We start from the raw sequence: 12,001 nt of genomic DNA on the forward strand, positions 1-12,001 counted from the left end.
CTTTCTATTGCAATTTTTTTTTTCCTGTGATAGTAAAGCACTGAGAAGAATGATAAAAATGGTTTCCCATGGTTACTATAAACTCTGAAGGTTACTGGAAAATTAGAAAGAAAACAAAGACAAACAAAACCTCTAATGAGTGGAACAGTAAGATACAGAATATTGGGCTCATTTTCATATCTTCCCTGGTTCTTTTTGTGTACTTATAGAGGAAGAGGCTTTGATAATAGTTAATGAGAAAGCATAGTTATCTGAGAACCTACAGCGCTTTCAAACATTCTTATCCTGAATGCAATTATAGTAGATTCCTAAAATGAGCTGTCTGATGATGCAAACAGGGAGTTACTAATTATTACTGCAGTCCTAAATAAAAGTTTCTGTGATTCTTCAGTGGAATGGTCAGAAAGCTGTCAGTGAAATTTAGAAAACAGTTTCCTCAGGGGATTAGTTTTGAACTATGTTAAATGTAGTTGTGTTTAGAGAATAATACATGGCACAGAAGTGGCAGCTTAAGAAAACAGGGAAATAAGGACAGTACTAGTGGCAAGAAGAGTAGAGAGTAGTACGCATGTGCACACACGTGTACACACACACACACACACACACACGCACTCCTTTATTTGGTGCCTTTCTCCTGCAGTTCTCTTCTCAGTCATTGCTGTCTCCCTCAACCTCCTTTCCCTCAAAGCCAGAGATTGTGAGTTCCACCTTAAATAACTTATAAAGGAGACAAAAATAAAGCAGGCTTTCTTTTGCTTTGCTTTCAAACCCATAATCCTCCCACTTGTTAACCTTTACCTGATACTGGCTATCTTATTCTCTGACGTTGAACCTTTAGTTTTCTCGTGGAGAACACGTACATGCCTCAGCTCTACTGCAGAACACTTCTTTCACCTCACCTCATAATTTTGGCATTCTCCTGAGTTCTTTCCTAGTCCTCCTAATATTTATTGTTATGTTTTTCCTTGTTGACAGCTTCAAAATAGACTGCTTTATCGGCCATTCTTTTATACACAGAGCACTCCATTTCCTATCTCCTCCTGCAGATATCTCTGGAGAATTCTAAGCCACAGCCCAAGTGTTCTCTGTAACCTCTCAGTACATCACACAGAACATCCAGAATACTCACATTTCAACTGGAATTTGCTTCTCTTCCTATGTTCCTAGGGTGTTTAATTCACACTGTCACCTTCCTTTATTCCCAAACTGGGGGTCCCTGGTCTTCCCTTGCCTTCACTGTATTCTTGTACCAGTCCATCAAGAAATCCTTCCAAGACTCTACCTCATAAACATGTTTTCAACTTCTCCTTTCCTTGCCTTTCTACCATATTTCATAACTACTTGATTCTGACCTCTCTGCAGGATTATTACAATGTCTCCCACTACTTCCTGCCGATTTGCTTTTCCAATGAAAACATCTAATCACACTATGCCTGTGCATAGAATACTGTGGTTATTTACATTTTAGGCTGGACTGCCTACAAGATTAGTGCCTCAACCTCAGGGCAGCTTTTGTGAGCTGACTGCTGTTGTCTTTCTCTTCTCCTCACCGATCATGTTATACACACACATTACATTCACATACTCCCAGAGGACCTATGGTTCATAGTACTTCCATGACTTTTCTCATTCACTTCCTTTTTTCCCCTTCTGCATGTACACAGCTTTACTCATCTTTTAAGTTTCAGGAAGGTTTTCTGGAAAAGTCCAAGATGGGCTATGCTTAAATTCTCTTCAGACTCTCCTGGTATCCATAGCAACTTTTGCCTACTTTAATTTTCTTTGCCTTATTTCAATACAGCATTCCATTCATGTGTCAGCATTCACTGCTAAAGTGTAAAGACTATTATTTACATGTTATTTATGACTAGAATTCAGCAGTGCTACATATCATATTTCCCTGAAAATAAGACTTGACTGGAAAATAAGCACTAGCACGGATTTTTATAATGCTTATAATACAAACCCTACCCTCAAAGTAAGCCCTAGCTAAGACCATCAGTCAAATGGACTCCTTTAGTATGTGCATTGCCACACAGAAGGGAGGTATCAAAGTATAAAAGAATAATATTAATATATAGTTAAATATAAGTGCTATTATTGACATCCATACTTAAAATAAATAATATAAATGATAATTATTTATAAATACCCAAGTGGGCACATGTGGACTACAGGTAAACACTTATGGAAACAGGTGACTTTGAGACTTGCTGTGGAAGGACCAATCAGAGTACAGACGTGGTGCGTGAGCAGTGTGTGCCTGATTATGAGTAGACAGGGTGTGTCTGAGAGGAATCTTCACAGTTCAATATACTGTGTCTTGTAATGGATGTAAGGGAGTCATGTGAACTAGAGAAACATTTGCTGAATTTTAGTGCGTGCAGTGTTTCATTGCTTTGGTGTGGACCATTATTTTTAACTCTCATCACTTTTGTTGCTCCTCTTGTCTCGTAAATCTGCAGCTAACATCTGATTTCATGGAAACTTTGTGACGTCTAACCTGCAAGAGGTCGAGACAAGAGGCTGAAGAATCCATCGGGTAAAATCACTGACGGCTCCGCTGCCAGTGCACCGGGAACGGGCTGCATGGACAAGCGGTGTGCACTTAGGGAGAGCCCATTGCTGGACGTGAGAGATGGGCACCAGTGGTTCTACAGGAAATGGAGGTGCAAGAAATTTGGGCTGGAATTCGGGGTTTGCAGCGTTATAATGATGTTTTAGGAGAAGATGGTATCACTGTGCTTGAATAAACATCAATTTTGCACGTGAATAGATGAATACGTTTAGCTCACGGTGCATGAATAAATGTAGATTGCTAGTTCTTTATATTTACTATGAAACTGTGAAAAGGAATGTATGGATCAATGTACAATTTAATTTGAAACTATATGTTCTCACACAAACTACAGTTTGGTTTGTCTTTGGTGTTTTCCAAAGCATATGGGAATATGAAAAAATACATGAAAATATAAATAATAACACATATAACGATGTACACATTACATATAAAAGTAGAATGATGGCAAAATATTGCACATGATTCTTTTCAGGTGCTAAAGTTATGGAATTAAATATAATTTGGGGGACAGTAGGGGAACAATATCACTTCAATTTTCCTTACTTTCTAGCAACAACCTTGGTCTTCTTATTGTTAGAAATTTTATATATTCATGTACATAATTAATATATCCTTTACTTATAGATCCTTTGTCACTCAAAATATAGGAAAATTCATTACACATATTCAAAGTGTCTTATTAGACACTGTACAAGATTACATTTGTATCAGGGCATAGGATTCCTTAAAATTCTTTTGAGTCTATTATTTAAATTATGTATGAAGATTTTCCAAATATATCTGTAAAATCTAACAACCCATGTGGAAATATTATTTTACATTTGTAAGTCCTAAACAACCAGTAAGTAAATATGCTCAATGTTAAGTAGCATTTAGAATGTATTTTTATTTTTATGCATCTAATCATCAGGCATCCAAAATAAAAGTCTAAAAAGTCCATGAATTAAATTTTCATTTAATTCTCATGGAATTTTAATGGGGATGATTGGTTGGGAACATAGCTCCTTGTGAAGCAGTTCTATGAGGGCAGTTATTGATAAATGGTTTACAGTCTTCTTAATTTTTCCCCAATTCAGTTTCATTTGTGTCCTGTATTTCTCAGCCACCTGCCCACCCGCCCACACTAATGTCTATGTTATTTACCTTCATATTGAGTGCTGCCACTTTCCCTCCGGCAATGTCAAAGTAATGTTCGCACTGTCAATTTAGCTGGAATGAATCCTATTAACTCTCTAAAGATGGTGTGCTTGTGTGTGGTACTTGCTGTCTGGCTACTTGTACATGCAAGTAAAATGCTTTATGCTCTAGGGTCAGAGACACAGACTTAAGGAGTTTCTAAAAAGTTCAGGGTTTAATCTTTGGCATAGTATTTCCAATCATGGAGTTCTTTCTTATCAGTTTCAGAGGTCAAGCTTTCTGCAGGCTTAGCAATTTTTCGCACTTCTTTTAAGGTTATTTTCCTCGCTAGAGAAGCTCTAATGCATATCTTTTCCTCAAGCTATCTTTCCTTACCAAAAAATAATACACAGTACCGTAATCTATACAGAAACTTTCCACAACCTGCTCCATTTAAGTAAGATTTAGTGCTCAGCTATTTTTTTCCCCTAGAATTAGGCCTTGCTAGCTAAAGTGTATTGTTGTCTATAAATGGAATTTTACAACTGCCGATCTCAGGGCTCTTTTATGTTTTGCATTTTGAATTTTAGTGTTTTCTGTAATTTCCGTACAAAGCTGTTCATTCAGTATTTTATGATTCTATATAAAAAACATTTGACATAATACAGCTCTTCTGATAATCCTAATAAGCAATATTCAGGTCTAAGAATCACAAAGCAGTAGCAGTTCTGTGGTATTTTATCATTTCTTCTTTACAAAAAGATTTGCCTGATGAGAAATGCAGTAAAATTTCAATTAATTAGAAATTAGAGTTTAATTGTAATATTTTTAAGTGAAATGTGTAAATAAACATATGAAAACTTTGAAACAAACATGAATTTTTTTTCTAGTCTATTTTTCTTTGTAAAACTTTTAAAAATTACTTTCCCTGCCTTTATGAGCACAGTTGCGGTAAATGTAAATAAATTGAGTACAGTGAAATATGGAATCTTCTGGGAAGTTGCTTGAAGTATAGTGAAAGAATATGTAAGTAAACAAAATTTTCAACAGAGAAAATATAATTTATTCAAGATGTATTTTGACTTTAAGATGAAACCAACACTGAAACACCTGAACACAAAAGTTTATGATTAAACTCTTAATTATGTAGTAGATTTTCTCACTGCTCTTATCCCAAAAGTGGTATATTATTTCTTTCTCAGAGCTACTGCTGAAATAATTTGTATCTTAAGTTTCTGATATTCTTTTATGACACATAAGTTGAATAGGAAACCAAAACTTTGAAATTCTACCATAGTTTCTAAATAAATAAATACATTAAATAAGTTTTCTCCCTTAGAAGAAGTTACCAACATAGAAGCAAGATTAATATGGGCCATCCTAAATGTACAGTCTGAATTTACTCTTAATTTTTAAAGCTATGAAATACTACATTTATTAGTAAAGAGTGATCAAGATTTTTCAAGAGCTTTGCTTTATAACTTTTTTTTTTTTTTTTTGGTTTTTCTCCGGTACCGGGAACTAAATTCACAACCTTGCGCTTGCCAGGCAGGCGCTTTGCCGCTGAGCTAAATCCCCAGCCCCTTGCTTTATAACTCTTTAAGAATCTTAGAAGCAGTAAGAATCTAATGACATTATGAACCCTTATTTCATAGAAAAATTCATGATCATTGTAATTTTGTACATTTTTGGGAGTTTTGGAATCCTTTCAAATCTTAGACTCCCATACACAATTTATGCTCGAATACAGTTCTCTTACTAATATCGATACGTTTCTAACCATTTTTTAATGTTTCTATAAATAAACTTTAATTATACTTTAATCATACCTATACAAACTGGTGGGCTGGGCTGCCAGAAGTATCGATTTTCTACCTGAATGCAGGTTATTCTTTCTTGTCCTTGAAGTTCATATCCAGGGTCGCATTGAAAAATAACAGTGTCCCCAGGTTCTCTTCCGTCACCGTTTCGAGTCCCATTCATGGGAACCCCTGGATCACGGCACGCAGTGGCGACCGAACCTACGGAAGGAACAACACAACCAAAGCTTCACTGTTAATACCGTGAAAATCATCCTCCAAGTTCCAAATTTTAGAGAGAGCGTTTAGAAATTTTGGCGCCTCTCTGGCATGTGCAAGGTCTTGAGCTCGATTCCCGTACCAAAAAAGAAAAAAAAAAAAAAAAAGAGAAATTTTCACATACCTGTCTTCTTTTAGAAAATTAACTTTAAAGATGTTTGGGTTAAATTTTAAATGTCCGCACAATAAACACTTTTTCACTTATTAAATAATTAGCATGCTCACTTGTTTCAAGAAATGGAATAGCTTTAGTCACTACATGCTAGAATTGCTCAAAATAGTTACTCATTCTGTCCAAGTCGCTGTGAAAGGATTGTACAGAAAGCTGCACACAGGGAGGAAACATCTGCACGGAATGTATCCCATGAAAGACTTGTACTTATAGTACATTTAAAAAAAAATTTAAAAAATCGCCATTAAAAAAAGAGAACCAATAATCAAATCAATTACAACATAGGTAAAATACTTTCTCAAAAAATGATATCAAATGACGTATAAAAAATATTCAACATGAGTGACTGTTAGGGAAAAGAAAATTAAAGCATTAAGGAGAAATTACTACATATTTACCGAGTTTGCTACAGTATTTAAAAATATATATATGTGTATATATATGTGTGTGTGTATATATATATCTTATATATATACATATATGTGTGTGTATATATATATATATATATATATATATATATATACAAGACAAATTCTCTTAAAGACAAATATATATATACAAGACAATACTAAATTTTGGCCAGATTATCAAGCAAAATGGATCATTCATACACTACCGGTGGAATGTAAAATGGTACAGCCACTCAGGAAAGGATGTTGTGTGCATTCACTACACAACCCGAAAATGACACTCTTGGGTATTCATTCCAGAGGCAATGGTTAAACTGTCTACATCATACAATATTACTGAATTACAGAGAGGAATGTTCACTTATTTACACATACCTTGGATAGACATCAGGGGAATTGTACTACGTGAAAAAATACAATATCTAAAATTATTTGTTGTTGATTCTTTCATGAAACATCCTTGGTGTGACAAAAGTATAAATGTGGAACATGAATTAGGTTTTCCAGAGATTGAGAGCAGGGGGAGATGGAAAAAAGAGACTGGCAAGAAAGAAAGAGCACAGGGGTCCTTGGGGTGAAACTTTTGTGAATGTTCACTGCGGTCATGGTCACTGAAATCTGAACAAAACAAAATCTCCTCACAGGAGCACATGTGTACGCGTAAAACTGGTGAACTCTAAGGTTGGCTGGTTACATTTCAATTTTCTTGTTGTGATGTTGTACTTTAGTTATTCAAAATATCATCATTGGGAAACTGGGTGAAGAGTATATAGGATCTAGCTCTATGTATGTAAACCAATAATTATCTAGAAATAAAAACCTAAAATTCATTAGAAAAGGAGGGAGTTGTATGATTCCCAGTAAAGACTTCATTGGGAGGTAGGAAGTATACCCATGAAAAGAAAAACTATAGTTAGCACAACTGCAAATTCACCGTGAAATGTTTGCATTTTTCTGTTTGCATCAGTTACTTCTGAATGTATTCTGTGTTTCAGAATAACAGAATTCATATTAGAGAGTAACAGGGGAGGTGGCGTAAGGTCTCGGTTTTAATTTTACGAGAATTTGTTCATTTGAACTCATCCACGTTCCTAAGCAGAGAACTAAAAATAGCATCATGTGTACCAGAATCCGAGCGTTTATAATCTTCCACTGTGGGTAGGGAATTTGTATGAAGTGTTTATTGTGATACACTCAGCCATTAAGTTCTTGTTGATTTCCTCTGGATGGTTTCTATCCAAACTAAACCTGACCTTAGGTTGGATTCATAGTACTTAACTGGAGAATGTGTTCTGTTTATAAGATTCACATTTAGAATGTTTTCAGCTGAAGTGACAAAAATGGCAAATGTGTTACAGATTTCAAAATGAAAAATAGAAGTAATATAAGTTTATGAGAAGCTTCAGGGTGTGGTTTGATTTTGGTTTTTTGAGGCTTATGTGTGCTGGACTATATTCAGAAAAATTGTTAAACCTCCTATGAACATTCTCACAAATATAAAAGATGAATTCATAACAAAGTTAAGAAAACATAGAAATGCAAGTAATGAGACCACTGTGGCTTAGCCAAGTATGGGGTGTGGGTGGGGAATGTAGTGTTGTGCTATTATTAGATTTTCTGGGCTTAATCTTTTTTTTGCCTCAGTAGTGTAGATTGAACACTGGGCCTTCCCACTGAGCTCTATCACCAGTTCCTTTTTTCTTTTTTGTTTTGAAACAGGGTCTCACTAAGTCACTAATTTGCCCAGGTTGGCGCTGATCTTTTGATCCTGCTGCCTCAGCCTCCTGGAGGGATAGGAGTGCAGGCAGAGGACACCACACCCAGCTCTAGTGTTACATGAAAAAAAAAATTAGATGAACAGCTTAAATAGCATACGGGTTCTCTTATATGAGAGCACTGAAGTATAAGTAAATGAAAGAAAAAAATAGAAGGTAGGTAACATGAAGCAGGGAGGTGGATGCTTTGCGAGAGGGAAGGTGGTCAAGGGGTGGGGAGAGAGGAGAGAGGGAGAAAAAGGGACATAAAATGAATGAAGGTGTGTTTTGTTCATGTACCAGCTCTCCGCGATGAACGTATTCATTATGCACTAATAAAAATAATGACTTAAGAACAGGAACAATGATAAATATTACAAAATTAAAGTGAGACCAGTTAGGTAAAATTAAGAAGGCTTTCATAAAAAAAACTAACACATACTGTGTGAGAATATGCATTTATCTTTGGGCATAGTTGACTTGAAACTTCCTTTCTCTGTAAACTAATAAATTAGGACTGAGAGTTTAAAGTACAACAAATAAAGTTGGAACTTCATGAAGAGGATGTGATTTTTTTTTCTTTTGGTATTTACTTGAATTTTAGAAACAGTTAAATATGGAAATGATTGTTTGGGGACATTGCTATTGTTTTATCTTTACTTATTTAAAGTTTTGGACTCTGTACTGATTATACTCTGTGCTTGTGGGTAAACAAAATTATAATATTTTATTATCAACCATTCTTCTCTGTATTTAACTGAAATTAGAGCCAGTAAAGAAAATAAGCTTTAGGGAGCTATGCTGTATCTCCTTGAGAATTAGGAATTAGATAAGGTCAAGTAATTAACATAATTTTAAAAAATTATATAATGTTATAATAACTATTGGTCACATAATTGAAAAAAATTGTATATTTTTATTTTTTCACTTTTTTTAGCATATAATTTTTAACATACATGATGCTTATTTACATTTTCTTTTTGCTGTCATATAAATTGCTAAGATATTCTTTATACTATTTTATTTTAGTATAATAAAGAGGATGTCTATACAGAATGAGGGATTTTCTTCCTATAATTGAATATTTTATCAATTATTTTAAACACAAAAATAAAAGCATATATAAAAATAGTGTACTAAACACTGAAGTATTAACACTGTGGGTTTCTCTTTCTGCTTTAAATTCTTTTATTTCTAATTCAATTAATGAAATGTTATCTGTAACTCTGTGAGTCCTTCCTGCTTCCTTTTTTCTGATATCAGTAGAAAGTAGTCAGAAATTTCAGCAATGAAACAAATTCTTACATCTTATTTTTCCATTCGTAATGATATCATGGCAGGAACATTCTTGAAAATGAATTAGCTTATATGCTGTAATACCTAAATATAATTTGAATTTGACATCAAAAACCTATAAAACTGACAATAAAAGATGACTTTTCTGCCCTTCAGGAAACCTTCAGCTCAAAGGACTGGACCTGTATCTTTTTGCTAATCCAGAATGAGAATTATCATGTGGCCAGACTGTTATATAACTACGTATTTTTCTCCTTCTACCAGTTGATTCAATAAAAATGATGATCACGGAAAAAGTGTATACAAATACAAGTGTGTGAAGAGCTAATGTTATTAGTACATATTACTTATTGGGTACTTTCTATATTTCAAACACCATGTTCTACATCTCATGTAATTCATAGGAAGTCTGGGTATTATTATTATTATACATATTTTCCTAATGAGAAAGTTGAGGCTCAAAAGGACTAAAAATTTTTTTCAATATTATAAATTGTTCAGGGACAGAGAAAGTGAGCCTACAGATATGAGACTACATCCAAGGGGTATTTCTTAAATAAAAAAGTAATAAAATATGTTTAAGGTGTTGACCGTGGTACAAATAGACATTTCTTAAATAGAAATTTCTGAAACATGTCATTAAGTTGTAAGTGTCAAGCTTTAAGAAAAACAGCTATCTGTATACCTACCGTCCTGATTACATAGTCCTAAAACCCACATGCAGTGTTTGTAACATTGAAAACATATTCATTCCTTATTTAAAACAACATTTGCCCAAATATTGACATTAGTCTTATCTATAAGGTTCCATAAGTATATACAGTGTCACACTAAATTGTTTATGTATATAAGAAAGAAACAGATGTTCTTTAGGAAAGCCAATAAATTTAGTCTGAAGACCAAAAGCTAATGAAATAATAGTCATTACTTTCTTTGCTGAGAGCTTATAGTAAGCATGACAGTTACTAGGAGGCTATGTTTATACATTAAAGCTAAAAAAAACTCTATGAAGTAATATCATTCCCATTTATAAACAAGATGAATAAGCCCCAGAGATGTTAATTGCTTGATCATATTGGAGCTGGCATTTGAACTCAAACACCAGGGGTTTAGCTACTACAATGTATTTTCTCAGCGAAATCTATCCCATTACCAGAAATAACAACACAAAGCCATACTCTGCTGGTGGGACACTGACAGCTGTTTAGAGATGAAAAACTGGGACGACTAAATCGAGTTTGAAATGAAAAGTCAGATAATACTAAGCTATTTGGATCTCTTCAGTAAACACAGAAACATTTTTCCAGCTGGTAGTTTTACTACAACAGGGAGCGAAAAAGACTCAGGTTAACTTTGTAGTTCTTGTTAGAAATAATGAAATAAAATTTATCCAAATGGGTATTTAAGTAATTAGGATACTAAGGACCCTTCCACTCCACTTGTTTCATTTTCTTTCTCTTCCTGTCACTCCTTCTTTTGCTTTATTTGTTCCTTATAATTCATTGAGAGTGTAGAAGTATAAGAAAGTATAAGAAAGGAGGACCCTGTTCTTAGCACCAAGAGATCTCCGAGCCCACCCCTATTTACACCAAATCTTCTCTTTTCAAAGTGGTCTTCTCTATGTGAAGCCAGCCCTGGGACTTGTGCTGTTTGTATCAAAACCTCTCTGCCTTATCAGAAATATTGTTTATTTTATGGAAAAAAGGTAAAATAAAACTTCATAACAAAATAATATGAGAAGAACAATAGTTAGTACATTACATGTTTTTATCTTTAAAGTAGTTGCTCAGAGTACAAGATATGGGCATAAAAATTTCTTCAATTGATATTAGCACAAACCCTTCTTTTTTTGTGTTTTTGAGACAGGGTCTCACTATGCAGTTCATGCTGGCCTTGAACTCACTTTGTAGCCCAGGCTGGTCTCGAGTTTGCAAAGATCCTCCTGCCTCAGCCTCCCAAGTGCTGGGATTATAAGTGTGTGACACCACACCTGGCAACTTTCCCTTTTAATGAATTTAGAGATACTAATACTATAACAGACTTGCATTTTTCTCTTTTCCCTACTGTCCATTCCACTTTCATCCATCCTAGTTCTTTTTTTCCTTTTGAAAAATATCTTCCCATTTCACAATAACTATTGTATATTTTAGAATTTATTTACTCTTTCAGTTTCTCATACCAGGGAGACAATATGATGTTTACAAATGTGAGCCTAATTTATTTCACTTATGAGTAGAATTTCGAGTTGTATTCACTTGCCTATAAAAGTCTCAAGTTTAGCCTCACAATGCATGGGGAGCCTCAGGTGGGGAGCGCCAGTCCTTCGGCTGGCTAGCTTCCTGCCTCGTAGCTCCTGGAGGGAGGGCCACCAGCGTATGGGGAGCCATGTGGTGGCGAGCGCTGTTGCGCGCCGGCCCTTAGGCCGGCCGCCACCGCTCAATTGAGATCTATCATGACACAGAGAAACAGTGACACAATTGGCCCACCATGCACCAACTGCAGTTGCCCACCCACTGATGTCTGTGAATCATTCAAACTTTGAACAACCCCTGGGAATACATGCCATACAACGGGCCACTCTTGCTCCTGCCATT

The 12,001-nt window shown here is 35.0% G+C and overlaps 1 protein-coding gene across 1 annotated transcript in view; it reads right to left on the reverse strand.

Moving 5' to 3' along the window:
* Positions 1 to 12,001, reverse strand: part of Csmd3 (CUB and Sushi multiple domains 3) — a 1,085,099-nt gene that overhangs the window by 248,099 nt on the left and 824,999 nt on the right. Inside the window, exon 28 of the mRNA XM_005381888.2 lies at positions 5,527 to 5,718. Coding sequence (XP_005381945.1) covers positions 5,527 to 5,718 — 192 coding nt within the window. The remainder of the gene's footprint in view (positions 1 to 5,526; positions 5,719 to 12,001) is intronic.

The sequence above is a fragment of the Chinchilla lanigera genome, unplaced genomic scaffold, assembly GCF_000276665.1.
Source record: "Chinchilla lanigera isolate Chin_1 unplaced genomic scaffold, ChiLan1.0 scaffold00016, whole genome shotgun sequence".
Lineage (NCBI taxonomy): Eukaryota > Metazoa > Chordata > Mammalia > Rodentia > Chinchillidae > Chinchilla > Chinchilla lanigera.